This window comes from Colias croceus, chromosome 8, assembly GCF_905220415.1.
Source record: "Colias croceus chromosome 8, ilColCroc2.1".
NCBI lineage: Eukaryota > Metazoa > Arthropoda > Insecta > Lepidoptera > Pieridae > Colias > Colias croceus.
The window spans coordinates 1,289,152-1,312,440 of NC_059544.1; the positions used below are offsets into that span (position 1 = coordinate 1,289,152).

A 23,289-nucleotide genomic window follows, 5' to 3' on the forward strand; every position below is an offset into this window, starting at 1 on the left:
AGAAGATACATAATCAAAAGACTGTGATTGTCCTTAAGACAAAACATATACCAAAACTTATATAGTATTTTACATAGTAGTTATGTTAGTTTAATACTTACCAAAAACACATAAGTAATAACTAAAACTTCTTTTTATTTTGCATTGCATTTAATTTAAATACTTAGCTAATTAAAAATGAAAACTAAACAATTTTCCTCTGAAAACAGACGTTAAATTAAGGAAGTCAATTTTTTTTATTTAACTTATAATCCTCGAGGAAAACAATATCCATAAGTTTCTATACTCTTTTTTACACCCTGTATAAACCGTGAAGAGTTATTAGTTATAAGGTTCCGTTAGTGAAGATATTTAATTCATGATTATGAAAATCTTTTACTTTGGGACTAACTCTAGCTCATATTCAAAAGCCAGCTGTTTGATTACAATAAATTACATTCTTACTTATATCAATACTTATTCGACTAATTTGTATGATATAGCTATTGCTTTTTTTTTCAAGATAGTAAGTAGGCCCCTAAGTGAAAGTTGTTTATATTCATGGTTCTCCTGACAAACGGAACCTAATACTTAAATTTCACGGTTTATAGATAATATGTAGAAAATTACTTTGCTATGAGTATTGCAATTGTATTATTATGAAAACTGATAAAAAATAAAAAATCTATATAAATTATAATAAATTTTATTTCTCTATCAAACTGTGTGCAAAAGGGGTATAAAATATAATTGGTTTTTATGTTCTATACATACTAGTTTCATTTTTACATCTTCAGGATTAACAATGGTCTCAATTTGCCCAGAGGCAAGCAATTTGGCTTTGAATATATTCAAATATGACGATTTTATTGGTGATTCAAAAACTTCTGCTAAGTCTGTAATTATAAGAGCGCATATTTTTATTTTTTTCTCAAGCATAAATATTTTCTTTACCTCGAGAATCTGACCATCGTTGCATAAAAAATATTTATCTTTCGATTTTGGTGACAGTTTATAGTCCTTGAAATGTAGTGCAGTTAGTTTTTTATTGTTAGTGCTTACAAATGGTTCATTAAATACGATTTTTTTTCTGCTCTGTACGATTTCTGAAGCTACTAAATCTTCGCTAAATCTTTTCGCCACTTGAGCAAGAGGTTTGTGTCCGTGCCTAAGCATCCTTTTAATTAAATAAAGCTTGTTCTCGAAAGGATATGCACTGAAAGTATGAAGCGAACCGAACCGTTGTACTTCATCCACGACGTGTGCCACATTGTGAACGTTACTTGTAATATAATCTACTCCGTAAAAGACTTTATAATGTTCAACAAAATACTGTAGGAACTCTTTTGCCAACGGAAGTAAATGAACATAGTTTTTACTAGAACATATTGTTATTCCGCAAAAAAACGTCAAAAAATGGCATAATGCGTCATGTGACATCACATGTGGAAGTATAACAATGCTTAAATAAAGCAAGAATGATCTATATTCAGATGCTTTCCAATGGGAAAGACAATCTAGTCCTCTCACTGACCGATGAATTTCAGATGGCAATTTACATTCAGAAAGAAAATTAGAAACTGTTTCAATATCTTTGGCACACCATTTAGTTATGTACTTTCCAAAATTACCATTGCGCCAACCAACTAGTAACCGTTTCATTATGCCCAAGTCGACTAGATGCAAAGAATCTGCTACCGGGAAGTCTTCAATCATATCGATTCCTAATCGTAGTAAAGGTGAGTCTTTTTTATGGTGAGGTCCATACTTCTTGTCACGAAATTCTTGGTCAGTCCTCGGACGGCAGTTCATATCAGGAAAAGTTACTGTATGGGATGTATGTGAATATTCTCCTACGGTCACACATTTTAAGCATCCATGCTTTCCATTAAAATTGCATACACCTGAAAAATAAATTAATATACCATTATCAAAGTGACTTGTATTTAAATTATTCATATTTATTCTCATAGTTCATTACTTAAGTGAAAGAAAAGTAGTAGCATTACTTAAGTGAATTGCAATCTTTTGATATTTATGCATAATGATTTACTTATATTCTACTGTTTCAGTTCTATTACCTTTAATGTAAGCTCTCGCAGGAGAATCGCATATAAAACATCTTATTCCTATAGATACTTTACTCTTGATTTGTTCAACGTACATTCCATTTTTAATTAGGTTGTCAATTTCGTTAACAAAATCATTTAAATATTCGTCAATTTGCTTTGGTTTTCCAACACCAAAATAAATACCAATCACTAACGGTTCTACATCGGGTCTTTCAAATATAGTACATAAAATCGGCCAAAACTCTTTATTAGAACTATTAAATATTGGAAGACCGTCAAAATTGAAATTCAAACAAATTTTATTCGGAACGTCATCCCATTTTTCTAATATATTTTTTAAAGATTTAGTTAGGCCGTTATGCCAATATTCACCTCCTTGAATCGGTTTGATTTGTATTTGCTTTGCAGTACCTAAAATTGTTCTGGCATCGCATGGTAAAATTCCTGGAAATCTTAAGTTTATGATAGTAGCTAAATCATTCAATGCCACTTGAGCTATGTTTCTTTCTCTGGCCCAATTCTGTATTTGTTGGCGAAATAATAAATTTTTTTCATATTCACTTTCGCCGTCAATTGAACTGCTGCATGATAAAAAGTCGTCATCAGTTGCAGAAGGTAAAGCTAATAAGTTACACCTGATATAACTTTGATCATTCACAATAATATTTTCTACGGAACCCCTTTCATTAGATGTCGACGGTTCTGACGCTTGACTGTAGGTGATCTGATCTGTTGCAATATCTCCATGTTCCTCGGCAGTTATTTCATTTTGTTGATAATTTGTAATATTTAAATATTCCTGTTCAATCTTTCTTCTAATAGCACCAAATCTTTTTCGCTTTTTCCACATATTTTTAAAACAATCACAAAATAGCGTACAATGCACAATAATTCAAAATGGCGACTGTCACTTATACAGATTAAGACAGTACTATAGGCGTCATTTATTTTTATTGCTGTTTAATACTCTCAAAGACAGAAATTAGACAGCTATCGTCAGTAAAAGGGTGTACAATTACACCATAAAAAGAAGCTGTAGAAGAGAGTTTGCCTACTTCATAATACAGAAATAAGATTTGAGGACCACCATAATACAGCTCTAAGCTGTATTCAGTAAGTGTCGGTATGCAAAATGCAGCTATTGTATAGCTTTAATACTAAAATGAGATTAAAGCGTTACAGGAAACTTAAAGCTGTACATGACAGTTATCATACACTGATTTAGAACTTTAAGCGTACTTTGACTCCTTAATACAGACTTAATACAGTTAGAGCTGAATAATTACTCCTAAACCGACATTATAACACTACAATGTCTTATCAACGTTCTTATACAGCTGTAAAACAGCGTTAAGTGATACATTAGCTGCTTTTTAGGTGTTCATTACGCTTGGTTGCTGCTTGGGTTCGCATCACGAACACATACTATCACGACCATAAATACCAAATACACTCCTTGTTTCAGTACATAATTATTGACATCCAAACATACAAACCATTTTTTTTTATTGGATATAATACGATTTTCAGGCATTTTACTTTTGTCCCCATAAATCACCTACATGACACAGGTCTCACAGACAACCGTAATTTAGTTATGAAACCAAAACACATATGGCGCGGTAGATTCCTAAACAACAAGCTAAACACAATAATTAACTGTCGGGCTCAAACGCCACTTTGATTTGTATAAAATCACGGCAACAGTCGTCCGAGCGTTGTTGGTGAGTGTGGGGTGGCTTTTTTGTCAGTCCGTCAGACAACTGTGATTAAAACGTAAGTACTTGATGCATTGTTATCAATTATACTACACGAGATGCGCTTTCGTCTATATTTTAGTGTGAGCTGAGATTAATATATAAAATAACAATAGTATTTGCTTGGCGGCTCAAAATTTAAAAAATGTCCCGCGGACAACCAGTCACTTGGTCAACCAAAGTGGTTGTACCATGGACAATTTGGTTGTCCCTAGGACAATAATTATATAAAACTTATACTTTAACAGTTAAATAGTTCATGTTTTGTTTATTACTCGGCTGTTTCGGGAACACATTTTTATTACGCGATTTTATGTCTAGTTTAATTGTAATTTTAACATTTCAAAAATCAAGACGCTACTACTACAACTAAGATGTCCCCATATGAAAATCACATTATACTTCATTCATTCAGTTTTATCGAGAATCAGTTCATTTTAATTAAGTAAAATCAATAATACGATACGTAACAACCTCGCCTTAATAGTTTTTTTGTAAAAAATATCACTATTTCCGCTTTACTGAAACTTTTTTATCTATGAAACATTATTTGGTTGTTCAAAAGACATCATTCGTTTCAATTTTAATAAAAATATTTCGTATTTTGGGTGTAAATAGAACAAATATCAAAATATTATTTATTATTTAATATTAGAAGAATTTGTTTTAATTCTTAAGGGAATTTAACATTAAAAAAAGTACTATTGTGTAAGTTGTCCAAAGGACATTATTTCCCGTGAATAGATCTGTTCGTGAAGTTAAATCCACAAATGTATTTAATCAACATCACTGCTGCTTATATAATCTTAATCTACGAAGAATTATCTTCTAAATGAAATAGTAAAATGCTGAAAATTAAGTAAAAAAAAAAAATACGAGAAAATTATGATCGGGACCTTTAAAAATTGATTGACCCACATACTAAGGCAGGAATCGTGGTTTCGCCCTCGTAGGTCCAAAATTCCAAATCCTATTAGAACATTAGGTATACAGCTTTGTTATATTTCCATACATGAAATAAGTCATAAAACCGGTAGTTATTGAACAAATAATTATATGCTTATCCAACACAAACAAACATACTTGATTTAATTTACCATAGGCTCTATGGCTGGTTGCAGAGCTTGACCGACCATCAGTGCGTACGTGAATTGCGCATGGAAATTCATAAAACCGTTCATAGCTAGACCGACCATACGCACGCGTATTGTCATGCGTATTAGTGTCATAGTCATACACATTGTTGATGTGTATCGTATCGTCAGGACCGACGGTACGCACTGATGGTCGGTCAAGCTCTGCAACCAGCCTAACTCGCTTTGACAATTATCCAAACCAAGATCCAAACTAACACGCAATATTTTCCTGTATTAAACAGGAAATGTACCTCGGTCTATCTCACAAGATATGCGAAACGAGAAGTGACTCATTATTATTGTTTATACATACATTAATGTATGATACACCGTTTTTAAGAGAGGGGTTTAGGAGATATATTGTAATACTGTGGTTTAGATATATATTGTATAGTTTACTCAATATTATAATTTATAATGTAAAGCCTTCGTATTAAATGGCTAATATGTACTTTTAAATTTTATTATAAGGTAAGTAACTAATTATTTACTTTCTCAAGATGCCTTACGTTTAAAGAAACATTGAAACTGTGCCCCCTAAAAAGATAATCCTACTAATTTTATTAATAAGTACTAGAAACTTAGAAAGCATGGACGTAATGTGGTGATATACTATGTGGTATGTCAATACTGAAAACGGAATAAAAATATTTCTATCGTTGACATTCGGATAATTATCTATTCAAGAAAACAGTGGAATTTATAAAAGTATAGATAAAAACCTCATAAATCACTGCGGTTATTTCTAGCTGTATTTTTATGGATTCTTTTCGATATAATGCGCAAAATATTAAAAAAAAATCCGTCAAACGACAATGAACATTTACCTACTTTGTAATAATAAATGCATTCACATAATATATTCTTCATTTTTCAATATAATTGTCATAGAAGATATACTAATGCGTCTTGTTTAACATACTTACCTACTCCTTAAAAATCGATACTCGGCACGTTTTACAACCGTTTCGCGTGACATGATAACAAATAACAATCCATTTGAGTAAATAAAAGTTCCAGGAACACTAGACGCTAGATAAAACATGTCAATCTAATTTTTAACTCATCCGACAGAAAAATAACCTCTTCTACACGATTCTAACCATAATGTCTTCATATAATTTAATTACCCAAGTAAAAACTATGGAAATCTTAAGAAGAGAATGCACCGTTTCACAATGTGGTCGGTTCACTTTCATCACGACTTGCTGCAACTAATAGGGATGTCTTTGTTGATGTAAACGTCGATAAGTATTTTATTGCATCGTACGTTCAACCACCCGCTATCGATAGGTATAGTTGCGAAAATATGACTATAACAATAAGAGCATCTTTACGGAATTGTTTCTTGTTAAATTTGTATTTTGAAATCATAATATGCTAGAGAAAGATTTCACAAAACGATGTTGAATTTATAGATCTGAAAATTTAACATTGCCGTTTGATTATTCTAATTTCTGAGAGGTTAGTTGTTAAATTTAACATTTCAATAAAGTAAAGAGAACCTCCTTTTTGTATTCTAAAGAAACGTAGCTTGTTTATATATATTACAGCCCGTTCACACATGTCTCCGTTTTACTGTTCCGTTTTTATGTGTGAACAGAGCATAAATTTATGACGTATCCGTTAAAAACGTTCAAGTAAAACGGACTCCCATGTGTGAACGGGCTGTTAATTCAAAGCACGTGTGTGGTCAATAATTATACGAATATCTAAGTGAACAAACTTTCTCATTTATAATAGAGCACACCCAACAAAATCTCTTATTTTGGAAAATAAAGAAATAATAGTCATAAACAGATAATGACTGTATATATAATAGGTTTCATAAATTTCACTTTCTATTTTTATTTTTTTATCGATATTTTATATCACATCCCTAGAGCTAGTGAGAGTTAGTTGATTAAACCTAGGACACATATAATATTACTTCTTTTCACTATTTATGAGTATTATTTTCGTATGTCCTGGCCATATCGTAGATTTGCTCACTTCATGAAATGCTTAAAAATTACATGAAATGGTCACATTTCATGATGTGGCTAACTTAATTTGACCAAATCATTACCTAAATCGTCAATATTTCACGATTATGTCATCCACATTTGGCTTATAATTATTAAAAACTAGCTTCCGCCCGCGACTCCGTCCGCGCAGAAAAATTAAGATTTATTTTTTCTACGTATTTTTCCGGGATAAAAAGTATCCTATTTTATGCCCAGGATAATAAGGTATAATTATACCAAGTTTCATCGAAATCGAACCGTTAGTTTTCACGTGATGCCTGAACATACAGACAGACAGACAGACAGACAGACAGACAAAAACTTTTTTAATCACATATTTGGGTTTTGTATCGATCCAGTAACACCCCCTGGTATTTATTTTTTCAATATTTTCAATGTACAGAATTGACCCTTCTACAGATTTATTATAGGTAGGTATGTATAGATATAGATATGTTATCTAAAGGATTTTACACTGGTTATATATTAGTGTAAAATCCTTTAGCTATTAAAATTTGCTCACAAAATGCTCAATGCTATGAATATATAAATTATATTATAAAGTCAACGTTTAGCCAATCCGCACTATACTACTGCACTATACGATAAAATAATAAATCTATATTAATTAATGATCCGTGACTACGATATATTTGGTTAAAACTGTGGGTTAAAATTTTGTTTGCATAAGCATTATAATAATGTTTCCTCGCTTATGTATCACGCACTTATTACTTTTCTGACATTAATGTACTAAAACTGACTTAAAAGAATGAAATATGATTTATTATTTGTTTGCAACCCGAGTAAAAGATTGTTAGAGGTCATCGCAACTTCGAGAATTTTAAGTCGTCGATGGAATAAGTCGGAATATCTTTCAGGATACAACATTACAAACGTATCCTCTACAATATAATAACTATGTGGATAATTCAGGTAGCGTACTTCAAAATATAATGTAGCATAATATTAAAAACCTTTTATACAAAATATCTTCTTTCCATCCCTTTTAGCAATTATTTCGTCAAGCCAGCATACGTAAAAGCTATCTTCATTATATGCCTAGTGTCATTTTCAATTATTTGTTCAATAAAAAATATCATAGGACTGGGATAAAATCAAGATAAAAACCAATAATGATTTAGTTTTGTCGGATTAAAATGGGTCGTCAGAAATATGCAAATATGCAGATGCATCATGTCAAAGTTATACAATTTCCTTTATTATAAAAAAAAAATCACAATTAAAATGTATGTATAGGCATAGTGATGGAAAAGTACTGAATTAACGAGTACCTATATACCGCTCAAAACAACAGCTGTCTTTAGGTATTTATTCTTCTAGACATTAGGTGACGCATCGCCTAACATCTTGTAAGTTGAGCCATACCTAGCTGTGTGTTACCCTGCCCTGGTGTAGCCCATGAGACTGATTTGAAAAATGTGGCTAGTCCATTTATCGAGGAAGTCTATAGGTATTATAATAGGTAATTTATATTATAATCATCCAATAGAAGACAAGCAATATGCGGGTAAAACCGCGGAGCATAGCCGATATACATAATAAAGGTCGATATTTGAATGTCATGCTGTGTAAAAAATATTTTAATAAAATAAATTGAGGTAATTTCTCTTGTATATTATACTGAAAAGCACATGTTTTTAACATTTACGAAATATGCCATTGACCCACTTAGTATGCTAATAAGTTAATAACGATGTGCCTTCACATAAAATCTTGCAATATTTAACTGGTTTATTATAATTTACATTTCTAAATGTCAATATGAATGAAATTTTCCCATTCCAAAAATTCTGAAGATTTGTAGATAACTATTTAGTCTTCTTACGCTTTTTATTATTTATAATAATATGGAAATAATGAAAATCTATACAATTCCCTTATGTTTCATTGAAAATAATTATGCATTTGTTGACCAATTTTATTTACCTGGATAACCAATCTGGCTTCATCCAGAGTAGTTTCTAATGAAACTTGTTACTGAATAAATTAAAATACTTGTTCACGATTTCTACATTTTAAGAACCTCTTGTCCCTAGTGATCAGGTCACTTCGGTAAAGTGAATTTTATATCTATTTAGGACGAATACTAATTATGGCAGGATAATGATCAATGCACTGCGAGATCGAGGTGTTTAACCGACTTCGACGAAGACAATGTTGGCATATGAGGTAAGTACGTAACAATAAGTATATAACAATAATAATTCTCTAAACTATTTATCATGATTCTCCGTCTATCAGTTGAAAGTGTCGTGAAGTCGCTGAAACTCACTTTAATTTTCAGAGCGCATTTTTTTGTTAGAAATAATACATTGGACTTATGTATCGTGTTTGTAATGGTTTCAATTGTATATAATAAGTTATATGTTTATGCTTATTACTATACAAGGATCGGGTAGAATCCCCTTTTGATACCGAAAATTAACTCTAGTTATAACCGTTTTTCTTCTTAGATTCTTTATGTAAATATCTAAAAAAATGTATATTATAGTTTCGAATATGATAAAGGGCATGGTTGTTTTAATTTGTTTATTTTACAATCAGGTTTTTTGGAAAAAAATCATGAACTGAGGTCGATTTTTGTACTTTAAACCAAAACGCTAAGTCAATATAATGTCAATTATTGTAGTGTTTTTACAGTGTGTTTATGAAATTGAAACACAGGGCATGGTTGTTTTAAATTTTGATTCAATATCCAAATATCTTTTTAAATAATTTTTATACGTACTTTTACTACGATTCGCGCCGGTCCCCCGATTCCGCCTAGTAAATCGTCGCCAAGGTCGCTAGCCCCTATTAACGCCTTAAATGACTTAAATTTTGGAAAGGAATGTAGACAATAGTTGTTGTTCACCTGGCTAAGTTTTAAAATTGTATAATCATAAATCCATACATACTATCATCCATCAATGTATAACGTACTATAAAAATTATTATGAGTATAATTTACATATCTATCTATAATAATATTATAAAGCTGAAGAGTTTGTTTGTTTGTTTGAACGCACTAATCTCGGGAACTACTGGTCCGTTTTGAAAAATTCTTTCGGTGTTCGGTAGCCCATTTATCGAGGAAGGTTATACGCTATATTTCATCACGCTACGGGCAGCAGGAGTGGAGCCACGGGGGTGAAACCGCGCGGAGCAGCTTGTTTGTTTGTTTGAACGCGCTAATCTCAGGAACTACTGGTCCGATTTGAAAAATTCTTTCGGTGTTAGATAGCCCATTTATCGAGGAAGGCTATATGTTATCACGCTAAGATCAACAGGAGCGGAGCAATGCGGGTGAAACTGCGGGGCAAAGCTAGTATTTTTCTAAATTTATACATATAAGACTGATCACTGAACACAACAGTGCTGATTCAATAATTTGGCCTAGAAATGCAGAAAGGTCTAGAACAAACTCATTATTACATTACATAAACTTACTTTACAAGGGTTTAATTATTCAAGGCAAGCAACTTTCGTACATTCGTGGATTTATTCGTATGTAATGCGAATTACAAAAAACTTTGTCTTTGCATTACTTCATATTTTACGCATTATAACACTTTTAGTAACTTTTTATAATTTTGTTGGAAATATTGTAGATAATAATTTAAAGGCATAAGTAAGTACTTACAACAATGATCTAATAAAAAAATATACTTTCAAAGGTAAATATATATAATATAATATCTTATTATTTTATATTTGTTGGTCCTATCCTTTACTTACATGCGATAAATTTTGATTCGATTTTAAAAACTGGGCAACACTGGCCAAGAGGGATAAGTACCTAAAAATATTTAGAAATTAATAATTTTAAATTGTTTATTTACAAATTACAATATTTAAAAGCATTAATAAACCTTGACCAGGATTTTATATTGAAAATCGATAGGTATATCAATTATCACTGACTAGATGACATTTTAAAGAAAAATAATACTCTCTGATTTTGAATTTTATAGCCAAGTTTATAGCTAACTAGTGGTCCGCCCCGGCTTCGCCCGCGGTTGTACATTATTTCGCAATAAAAGGTAGCCTATGTCCTTTCTCGGGTATCAAAATATCTCCATACAAAATAGTTTATATGATTGAGTAACAGACAGACAGAGTAACTTTAGCATATATGTATAATACATATTAGTATGGATAAGGTCTCTGACCTTACAGCTGATGATGATGACAGCTAAGTTATCAAAGAATCCGAATATCCAAATATTATCATTTAGATTTGACCTTGACTCTGTAATCGGAAGATAATTCGTCTTACAATTATTAGGTATGTACGTGATACCTACATTGCAATTTGCCAGCAAATGAGCAATTATTAATTGAACATAATCTTTGAAACCATTGACCTGATTTAAAATATTCATTCAGTGTGAATTTTTTAATGAGCATTACGAAAAAAAATAGTTTTGGTAGTAGGTAATACCTAGAAGAAAACAATCCTCTCTACTTTTTGAACGCAACTTGCACACGGGCATTACGAACAAAGAGTTTATTATCTACTGTGGACGCTAAACAGATAAAAAAGACTGATCTTATTAAATTGGGTACTTACGATACCAATAAAAAAATTAAGGCATCAAATAGACCACTTTAGTTCGCATCATAACTACATACCTACCTACCTATGTATACCTAGTCGGCTACTACAGGCATGGTATTGTACACTGCATAAAACGTTTGTCGGCGGGTCACGGTCAATGACAAATCACAAAACAACCCACTTTCAACACCTTGTTCAACACGCTTCGACTGTTTAAAAACATCATTTGGAATGACAAATCTTTGGTGTGATCTTCTATACCTAGCTGTTGTTTATAAGGAATTTATTTTTCTCTTGATTAGAGTTTACGTACGAGTTATGTGACAACCCTACGCTATATGTAATGTGAAGCGCTGACGGTGTGCTTTCGTTCGTGAGAACGTTTTATTCCTTTAAATTATAATATTAGAATAAAAAACATATTGTGAAGCATCGTGCTCATAATAACACGTATAATGTAATTTTACTTTTTAATTAAAATCATTTAAGAAATATGATTTTTTTTATTAATTCACTGGAAAGTGAATTTAACTGGCGCAGTCGGTAGGATACTCGGGTCGCCCGCGGGAAGATATCCGAAATGAATATCGGTTCCGAGGCCCCGCGCGGCCGACCGGTTTTTTTAAAAACCCAAGCGAGTATCCAGAACATCAGCAGTATCCAGCCATCGATACAGAAACCATGTCAATGTGAGTTGCACAGAATTATTTTATTGTGTTGCTTTCCTATATTATATTCCTATATTAATTTTAGAATAAACCTTCACGATTTTCCATCCTAGGAAATCCCGGGGTACCGAGGCTGTTAATACCCAACAGTCCTCGAGAAATAGTTTAGTTGATAGTATTAGAAGTATTGATAGTTTTAATATGTCGTTTGACACGGAAGAAATTTTTAAATGCTTAAGGGTGGTCCCAGATTTTGATGGTAACCCCCATGTATTAACAAAATTCATTAAAATATGCGACCAATTAGTTATTATAACCGTACATTATTACTATATAAAATTAGGATTCAACATTTAAACGAAAAATTGGATAAGGTATCGTCCTTGTTAGAAGCTTTGTAAAACGTAGATTGATAAATGGTTTAGGTTCTATACAGAACATCATCTATACAGATTCCTAGACTCCTTAGACGATAATATTAATGATTTACTTTTAGTAATAAGAAATATAGAGGATAGTTTAGCTTTTATGCGTACATCGCGAGCGCACCATGTTATGTTAGGGATAGATATATTAAGTATTATATTAGTTACTTTACGTTCCTTTTACGATTCAGAACAAATTATTAATGTAGATCTCCGCGAATAATTCGCACTGGATCATACTTTAGTAAAAATAGGATAGTAATTATATTAAGATTCCCCATTATAACTCCTCACACTTTAATCGTACAAATCATATCATCATACCTCCCTATCCCTATATAGCAACCAATAAAGATATTTATGTGCACATAGAGGCTGAATGCCCGAAGTTCAATCGAAGAGCAATCGGTTTCTATGTGAAGTCGACCCTAAATCATCATACAAGAAGTTCACCCGACTGTATTGCAAAACTCATCACCACGCAAGAGATATCCAGCGACTGTGAATCCACCTGCCTAACATTAACTAAGCCAGCAATGGAGAAATTGGACGACAGTCACTACATCATTATTTTTCCTCATCTCACAAAGGTTAAATTATCCTGCAAGCGTAAGGAATACCTTCATCTCCAAGGCAGTTTCATAGCAACGTTACCTACAAACTGCTTTCTACGTACTGACGACCTCACTATTACAAATATTAATAATGAAATAAAAGATACACCTACAAAAATTTTAATTGCACCAATCAGTAATATTCCGACGAGAACGCTAAAAACCTTGGGACTGCACTCCATCTACCATACGACAATACCACTTTACATCTTTAGCTACTGAGCGCAGCGGCCACTTCAATGTTCCTGTGCTATCGTCGCTACAAATCAAAGAAAATGAATATTCAGAAAACACAGAAAACATCAGCCCCAGAAGTTGATCCTGCCGCAACATTTTCACTCAATGTCCTAAAATAGTTGCGGATCTGCGGGGGGAGGAGTTATGTGACAACCCTACGCTATATGTAATGTGAAGCGCTGACGGTGTGCTTTCGTTCGTGAGAACGTTTTATTCCTTTAAATTATAATATTAGAATAAAAAACATATTGTGAAGCATCGTGCTCATAATAACACGTATAATGTAATTTTACTTTTTAATTAAAATCATTTAAGAAATATGATTTTTTTTATTAATTCACTGGAAAGTGAATTTAACTTACGTGTAATAATGTACTTAAACTGTAAATATTTTTACTTTTTACCTACTTGATTATTGAACGATCACGAACAAAAAATAAAAATAAAGATAACCTGTTACGAACTTTTAGAAGTAGGTACTTACTATGTATCTGTTTCATATATTATGTATAAGTACCTACTAGAAACGATATAGGTACCTAGATATAATATGCACAATGCACATTATATATATTCCACATAGGTTGATAACACATTGATATAATTAATCAGTTACGATACGTAAACAAAAACATCATTGATAGTATTTTCTTGTTATCAAAACAGCCTAACTATTGCATTTAATTTATAAACAAAGAAATTATTATCTTTTCGCTATTAAATACAAGATTATCTATAATAAAGATAATGTGCCTGGACAAGTCCTTTGTGTACCTATAGTTTTCTTCAAGAGTGTAAACATCAAACAGCCTCATTTCGTTAGAGGAACAAAACGGGGTCTATTTATAAAGAAACCTTACAAAAAAACGTTTTTTGCCGCTTGTTGTCCATAGAGATAATATGTACTACGTAATACATATATCTCGATGTTGTTGTCTTGATTTTTGCAAAAGTGGTTTTGATGACGACGACGCGACGCCCTTAGTCAAAATCGTTTTTGACCGACAATGAGTTTTTCCTGTACGAAAACCATTACAGTATTAGCGACAAAAATAACAATTTCATAAGCTAATTTGCTTTAATTTCTAAGTAGAAATAAATTAAATACCTATGTAGGTATTTAAAATAAATAGAAATGCTTTTACCTAGCTGACCAAATGCCTAATTTGGTTCATTTTTATGGTTTTACATTAAATCGTTCAGAATATCACAGATAACACTATACCTACATACCTACTAGTAATAGGTAGTAGGTATGAACGTATTTTTTTGCGAAGATCCCACGGGAACTATCCTATGTTATATGTAGGTAGGTACCTACTAAACCAAGTTATGAAAATCGGTTCAGCAGTTTTGCGTGAAGGAGTAACAAAGAGACAAACAGATTTTTTTCCATTTACAATCGATGTTTACAATAGTACCTAGGTACATTTGTTTACAAGTAGGGTCATTGCGCCAGTTCGCGTCCACTTAGTGCAGTTGGAAAGTTTGAAGGAGAAAATAAAAATGTTCCAGTACAAATTTCAACGCAAAATTTATGTAACGTGTTTATTACATAGTCTATTTTAAGATTTACTTTCAATTGTGTTGAAAAAATCATGTGGTTTTTATTTATCTAGACAAAAAGCAGAATTAGGCGTTTTACCCAGTTCGCGTCCAAAAATTCCAGTTTGCGTCCACCCGTGGACCAGTTCGCGTCCACCAGCTTAGAAAAGGAATTAAGAGTGTATTGGGTGATATTTTATCAGATAAATGCAAATAAAAATGAGATTTTAATAAATTATTTATTTGCGAATATAGTTATTTAATAAAAACTGGCCAAATGCGAGTGGAACTCGTACACCGAGAGTTCCGTATTAACAGGTTTTTTTTTCATATGTTTTAACTGTAAATGATTCTTTTTTCAATGTTTCCCTTATTTGTGCTATAAGGAGTTGCTTCGTATCGAACTTCAAGTGTCTGTGTTCACGGAAAGTACCCTGTAGGTTTTGATTCCCTTGCGAATGTCGAAATTTGCGAAAATTTGCAGCATAAACGGCTGTATCTTTTGATTGCTTTGGCTTATAAGTTTGATTTTTTGACTGATTCAAGGGACCGTAGACTTGAGTATTCAATATAAATTTCAGCTTAATACCTCCACGCTTCACGCGTTACTGAGAAAAAGGGTCTTGACAGAAAGACAGACCGGCAGACGGACATACATATACGGACGGATATCAAAGTGATCCTACAAGGATTTTTCTTTGAGGTTCGGAAATTTTTTTTTCCCGCGCGTTTTAGCTCTCTCGTTTTATAGCCAAAATTTTTTAAATAGGATAGGCGGTGCACAGGCATATTTTGAATATGTGTGCATATCTCTTATACATTGAGGTATTATCGGTAATTTTTCTTATTACAATTTTACTTAAAGTTTACTTATTTTCGTGAATTTTCTAAAAGATATCCGCAAAATGGACGCGAATAGGCACATGGACGCGAACAGGCACAATGACCCTATTTATACCTAGTACCTAAGTATCTATATTGAAAAGTATAGACCGTATGAGAATGTTCCGTATTCGATGCAACTCCCAAATCGCAATAAACCCATTGATTAAACCTAGGTATATTAAAAGTTTTCTTTGTAAAAAATAACGTTTCAAAAATAAAGCAAGTCTATTTAAAACAAAATTTATTTTATATTATGTAAGTACCTACCTAGGTAGGTATTATCTTTAAAAAAATATCATACAATTACCATAGACAATTACGGATACGGACAGCCATAAAAAGCAAAACCCTTCGTTTTGATTGATCTTTGTGACGACTGACGATTTATTTTTAATTTCACAATAATTCACATAGGTACTTAGGTGCATTTTAGGTAGGTACATTTCCGATTTTTATTACTTAATTTATTTTATTTTATTGGATAAGGGCATCTATTATGTCATATCTTAGATTACAAAATAAAGTAAATCTAAGTTTCATATAAACATAATATATAACTAGATCATGGCTTTCAGCCAATCCGGGCGGTGACAAATAACAACAAAGCGTTTTGAAAACAATAACACTTGTTCGAATGTCAGTATCGGGTTATTTTTTTTATCGGGCTATTTCAAAAATGTGCTAAGTATCTACTGAAATATGTGGTATACTTAGGTGGTACCTATATAGTATCGGGTATTAGATAATTTAAGAATTAAAATTCATAAGATTACCTTTTCCAAATAAGCACTTGTACTCAATACGACTATGTTTTCAATTGTTCGGACAATCGTTATAGAGAAAACTATTATCACAATTCATTGCACTTTTAACTGGGCACACTGTTGTCAATCAAAAATATGTTCAACTTAAATAAGTTTGGTTGGGGTGAAATTCATTAACAATTCACGATCGCGATTACCAGCGCGAGGTTTAAAAATAAAGTCACACGTGCAACACGATACGATGTTTGACACAAACTGATTTGTATTTTGTTTTCAATTATTTTCATGCAGGCAGAAGGCTGCGAGCTGCGGCAGCCGGCATGAGTCATGACTGTGGGCATGACCAAGTTATGATCTTCCCTTTTATGAATAAATACTTACAATTTAGTATTTACATGAATCACATGAATCTACATAACGAACATATTTTTTTTTTATCAACCCAATATGGTACCTATTTTTACACTGACACAGTATTAGCTGTGGACTGTAAATTTTATTACCTATATTAATCTGTGACTAAAAAGAATAAGAAATGTCAAACTATAACAGATACCTACCTATTCAAAATCGAACATCGCAAATTTGAATAGACGTTGTTACCGAATACTTCGTTCATTTAATTTCTATAATAATAATTATAAGAGTAGTAGTAAGTAAGTAACTAGGAAATATTTCGTAATCTTTGGTTAAACATACCTACCTAAGTGATGAATTTTTGAAATAAATTGTGAATTCCAGATGGAAGCAAGAAGGAAGCAAGTATCAAAGTTAAGGTAAGCACTTTGGACTGAAACTACACAAATTTCAGGTAATCTTATTCAGTTAATGTTTAATACGAATAAATAACTGACAAAATTTTATCCCATCCATATTAGGTACCTACGTAATACGTTGTAGACAATTAAGTACTGTGAGATTAATTATTGTAAATAATATATTTTGTGAAGTGTATCGAAATATAATTTTATCAACGTAGGTATTCCGTACCATGGTAAGTATTCCCTAAGGTTTAAATATTTAACATTTTTATTGGATTGAGATTGCATGAAGTTCGTATTTCCCGCCAAAATATTTTGATAACACGCCATCTTGTGTTGTCATTTCATTATTACCTACTGTGTTCATCACTCATTTGGAAAAAAAGCATTTAATGTTATTCTTGTTAATTAGTACCTAGGTATTACTGTGAATTGTTTACATATTACTAGTACCTATTGTATATCTGATGTTAATATTATTCACAAAAATGATACCTAGCATGACAATTGACGACATCTACTAGGAATAATTTGAAATCGTAATTTTGCATAAGCGCCACCTAGATTCGATGTTTTTAAAACGAATATTTACGTATAGATGGCGCTAAGTTCGTTTCCATAGCAAACAGTACGAAATTCATGCAAAATCACTGGCTAGAGATACCTAGTTAGGTACTTAGGTACCTAACCTTCATTCATGTGTAGATAAATTGATTAGGTACCTACTCTAGTTATATTAGTGTTATGATAATATTAGCTTCTAAAATACTATTTTATGAATACCTATTTTTCAAAATATACATACAATCATGATACAATGCATATTCTTGTCATATCTTACCTTAAACGGAGATTAGTGAAAAAAAATGTCATCTTTTCTTTGAGCCAATAAAAAGTATCTCAAATCAGGCAACATTCTTATCGTTTTATTTGCGAAATTTATTTTTAATATGTACCTACTTTATCTTCGCAGTTTCGCGTTGAGGATTTGGCATTGTTAGGTAGGTTATAAATTTGTCAACACATGCCTAAAAGGATCAAATAAATAAGCGTAGAAAACAAAATAACGTTTTACTTAAAATCGGTTGTATTTACATTTCGTCCATTGTAGAAAATCAATGTGTTCAACATCACAAATAAATAAATCGTACTAAGGTATTCACATTAGCCGTACATCGTACACAATAGCGACAGCTCAATCTTACCATAAAACGAAAGGCGGGACGACGGGATTAATTATAAAATTTCATTTATATTTCAATTTATTTCCAATTTTATTTCAATGTCATTGATTAATTAATAACGTATTCATAATTTCTCCATTTGGAAAAAACGCCAACGGAGAGGTATTCACTAAAGCTGCATGGCTCGATTCACACCGCGTTCTCTTCTAGATGCCAGGTGTCAGGTAAAAAAAATATAACCATTTGCGATGTGTTATTGTTTAATCGTCCGGCATCCAGCTAGAGACGACAGCGTGAACGGCGAGCAAAATATCTGCGTGTTATAAAACATGATAGAAACGACGCTCGGGCGACAGTGTACGGCTTTGTGATACATCGCTCGCCGAGCCGCCACGGGCCGGCGAGCGATGGATCGCGCTCAATGGGTGATTTTCCACGAGCGGCCGACGCGTTGCCGTGGCTTGGTAAGTGTCGGTCGCGACAGACGCCGGCGGGGCGGGGGCGCGGGCGCGCGGGGACCCAAGCCGGTGCGCGGCAAATCGAACGAGGCCACGCGCTCCGCGGGGGGAGACGCTGACGCTGACGCTTCTAGCCGCGCACCCCCCCGCCGGCTCCCGTTGCGTCCCCTCGTAAATTATAACGTACCAACCTACATACTAACTTGTTAACCTAGGAATCTCTTATTCCATTCTTCGAAACATTCAAATACCGAACCAAAGGTATTATCATCCTAATTAAATATGGACAAAATTACAGGCCGGTTTTAGGTATGAAGGCTCGCTATCGCAGCGCGGCGACCGTCGCGCTCTCTTTATCAGTCGTTAGGGGAGCGAGCGGCGGCCGGCGGGCGCGCGATGTGCACAAGATAATGGCAAAATTGTGATGTTTTTCTAATAAAGCATTCGTATGGAATACGTACGAGAAGAAGTTTGTGGCGGCTAAAGTATTTATGTACTCTGTCGCAACTCTAAACTCCTTGGACTCATTTCTCAAGATATACAGCGCAAATAATTTATAATTCATTATTCGTTCCGCAGAGTTTTAAGACTGACGCCAGAGCAAGGGTGACTGGGGTGATCTGATTAGGTAAAAAATTAAAACCAGATGTACTTGCATGCGATAATCACACTATTTTACATTATTATAAATCTCAGGCTTCACTTACGCTAAATATGTACACACAAACTCTCATCAACAACAATAAAATGTAGGATTGAGCTTTGTGACTTAATCTATTGAAAATAGTCACGCAGGTATGTCTATACTTCAGTTTAGGATAAAGCTGTAACTGTAGAAAAATATCACAACTTCGCCATTCGGGCTCACAGGTTAACCTAAATACAGAATGGATTCACTTAGAAATTAAGTTTACTTTCAAAAACACATTTGTACATTTTATGACAAAATTCAACAGCATTCTACTAAGTCTTAAAAATATTTGTTGCAACCAGTCCTAAAAATAATGATACAGCATCAGTACCGAACTTAAACGTGGTAAAAAATTGAAAATCTGCACTGGATTTAGACTTAATTACATTCTTGTCATTTAAACAGAGGTGCACCCGTTTTAGGTGGGAGCGTAGGCCCCGAGTGTTCTCAACTGGGCTGGTGGTACGCTGTCGCTTGTCAGTTGGGGCGAGACGAGGCCAGAACCGGGCGTCACATGCACTGATAACTACACTGTGACATTGTCCTTAAAAAGAAGCACGAGACGTATTACGCGTCATCCTCTTCTTGTTCATCAACTAGCTCCTCTTCAACTTCTTCATCTGTAACAAAAAAAATTGCTATATCTTGTGCCTAATAGGTATAAACTCACTAGCAAACAACGGGCGAACTCCGTTTCGCCACCAGAGACCTTTTCTTTGCTATAAACCTCACGGAGCCCGAGACCTTTCCAACGAATGCAAAACCGTGGAAATCGGTTCGTGCATTCTGGAAGGAAAACCCGACTTATTTTTATATAGATTTGAAAAATAGCTGACTAAAGTGGAATCGAAAACAAAAACGCTACCGTCCGCATCGGCGGTATGAACTATAAATTTAAAATTTTGACGCTATGAAGTAATAATGAAGGGAATAAGATAGTAGTGTGCGTCAATAAACGACACGCGATGTGCGTGTAACTTAAGAATGTAATAGGGGCTAAGTCTAGACGAATCGTGAACTTGGTAGGTTTCAATGGCTATTGTAAACGTCTACATATTTAAAAACTCATGTTTATCTAATTTAAATAAACTATATTAATCAATGTAATTTCAGAACATGTCTTATCGTACACAAAACATACATATGTATATGCAAAATATCATTTCTTAACAGTGAACATATATCAACTTCTTATCAACACGATGTATTTTTGGCGGCATCGAGTAAATAGTAACATTACGATAAAATTTCAGGTTATTCCTACCTTCGAGATCGTCATCCTCTCCTTCGATTTCCTCCTCGTCTTCTTCACCTTCCTCTCCCTCCACTTCCTCATCATCATCTTCGCCCTCTTCACCCTCTCCTTCTAGATCCTCATCTTCACTGTGAGGCTCGTCTTCACCACCCCCGCCATTTTCTTCCTTTCGCGCCTTTTTCGCTTCTGTCGCTTTATCCTATGAACAATTTTTATTTACATAACATACATGTATGAAAAAAATGTGTGCGTGTACTAGTGTACTCATGTAAGAAGTGAAATTTCTTTATGACCTTATTTTTCAAAAAATAATTTACTATATGCAACTTTACAGAAATACGTAGAATCACTAGTAGGGATAAGAAAAAGATGGCGCGTAACGGAAAAATGTCACGCATAACGAAAAAATGTTACACTCAATTTTTTTCCAAACCCGATAAAGTTTCACTTAAAAAACTTAAAAATTATCTTTAATAATAAAATATAATTGTGCAAATAATCCTGGCTATCGGCCAATTTCAATTCACATTGAACTCGACGCATCACTTAGATTCATAGACAAAAATGCGCCGGCTTACGTGCAAGATAATGAAAGGCAGGTGACAAAGATTCGTAACAATAAAGAAGCGTGGGTAATAAGTATGGAACGGGACAGAATAATATAGGCGGGCTAGCGTAAAGCCTATTTTCCCTTGGCAAATAGCAACATGAAAGAAAGACGGCCACCCGTGCTCAACATGAGCAGTGACGTAGAACGTTTACAAACCGCCAAAATGACACCGACTCAAACTTTCTTTAAGTGAACACCCAAATTGTTATAAAAACATCTAAACATATTGAAAATAGGAAAATAAACAATGACTTTCATTAGGTATAGATAGGTACATACTCAACATTTTAATGCACACGAGGCATGTTGGCTCGAAACTAGGTTAACGCTCCACGAAGAAGACTGTTATTGATTAGATAAAAATAATATTTATTTTTGTACTTTCCGTGCCTCATAGATTGAGGTATGATGAGAAACAAAGGAAGTATGAAATACTTTTAAACACCTACATGCAAATAAGCCGGGTCATTGACTAGTTTATACGACGCTCATAAATGTTGTTAATTTAATGCAGTGTTCATTATTCAACGCCAAGAAAATATACATAAGAAAAGTATTTATTTCATAATAATATTACTACTCTACAACTAGATTAGGTACCTATATAAATATACATTTTACTGGTTTTATCTATGACAGTCCGGCATCTACAATGACATTCACGCAACGGCCATGTTTCCACATAGTTAGCATCACGCTAGGTACGTACAATCGAGCCAGGCAATACAACTACTCAAAAATAACTTGCTATAAAATCGATATTAAGCACACTCATTTGAAGGACTTCATAGATCAATGTAAAACATTTGTATTAACAATTATTATATCAATGAGGACATGAGCGTACGTTCTCGCGCCATGTTTTTTTTCTGCCAAGGTCATGCCTCCGTATTGAAAACGAGTAAACAAAACCGAAACTATAAAGAGTAATACGAATAAGTGTAGATACAGCATAATTAGTATATTTCATATATAATAAAATTTGAAAACAATTCTTGACTGACTCATCGATTACCTCATGCCGCTTAAACGCATAGAAATTCTATCCAGAAATAAGCCGGTACATTGCGATTCTTATTTGAGCGGCAAAACGTAATAGCTACTACAGTTATCACTATTACACATAAAATATTTTTTGTGTGAGGAGATTATGACGGTTAACCTATTTTATAATGCTCAATAAAATGGCGAGCTTCTAAAATGAATACATACTGTTTGACATGTGCACTCACCTCTGCTGCCCTTTTGGCTCCTTTCAGGTCACTTTTAGCGTCTCCTGATTTCTCATCTCCGACCTTGTCTACGGCCACTTCACTGTTATTTTCATTGGAGCTCATGATTGTTCTGATTTTTTATTAATTACTAATATTAATAAGGGTTAAGTATACGGTTACTCCAAACCGACGCGCGACTGACTGATCGAGTGAACGGGCGGCGAGACGGAGACGAGTTTGAAATCGAAGATGGCGCGGGCTTCTACACGCCTCGCTTCTGATTGGTTGAGCATGGCGGCCATTGGAAATTTGTAATCGGCATGTGGACAATCGTTTTAAAAATTAAAACTATAAACGATGGCTTATTTGTGCAAGAAAATGGTACTAGATAATTTTAAAACGCTTAAAGCTTCTCAGAATAGTAAATTCAATAATGCACGAAATGCAATTTTTGATTAAAAATG

The 23,289-nt window shown here is 33.4% G+C and overlaps 3 protein-coding genes across 3 annotated transcripts in view; all 3 read right to left on the bottom strand.

The window, feature by feature from the left end:
• The window catches only part of LOC123693661 (neutral ceramidase-like), a 43,586-nt gene extending 26,616 nt beyond the window's left edge, over positions 1-16,970 (bottom strand). The window contains exon 1 of the mRNA XM_045638848.1: positions 16,662-16,970. The gene's annotated coding sequence lies outside the window, so the exon portion shown is untranslated. The remainder of the gene's footprint in view (positions 1-16,661) is intronic.
• LOC123693662 lies at positions 670-3,167 on the bottom strand. Its single transcript, XM_045638849.1, has 2 exons — positions 2,061-3,167; positions 670-1,883 (listed from the first exon to the last, which is right to left on the bottom strand). Exons 1-2 carry the CDS (start codon positions 2,899-2,901, stop codon positions 697-699), a joined length of 2,028 nt encoding a protein of 675 aa, XP_045494805.1. The 5' UTR covers positions 2,902-3,167; the 3' UTR covers positions 670-696.
• A 1,499-nt stretch (positions 16,971-18,469) lies between the features above and the next one.
• Positions 18,470-23,066, bottom strand: LOC123693674 (acidic leucine-rich nuclear phosphoprotein 32 family member B-like). The gene is made up of 3 exons (XM_045638868.1): positions 22,844-23,066; positions 21,011-21,200; positions 18,470-20,366 (listed from the first exon to the last, which is right to left on the bottom strand). The coding sequence occupies exons 1-3, from the start codon at positions 22,946-22,948 to the stop codon at positions 20,314-20,316; spliced, it is 348 nt and encodes a 115-aa protein (XP_045494824.1). The 5' UTR covers positions 22,949-23,066; the 3' UTR covers positions 18,470-20,313.
• Between the last annotated feature and the right edge of the window lie 223 nt (positions 23,067-23,289).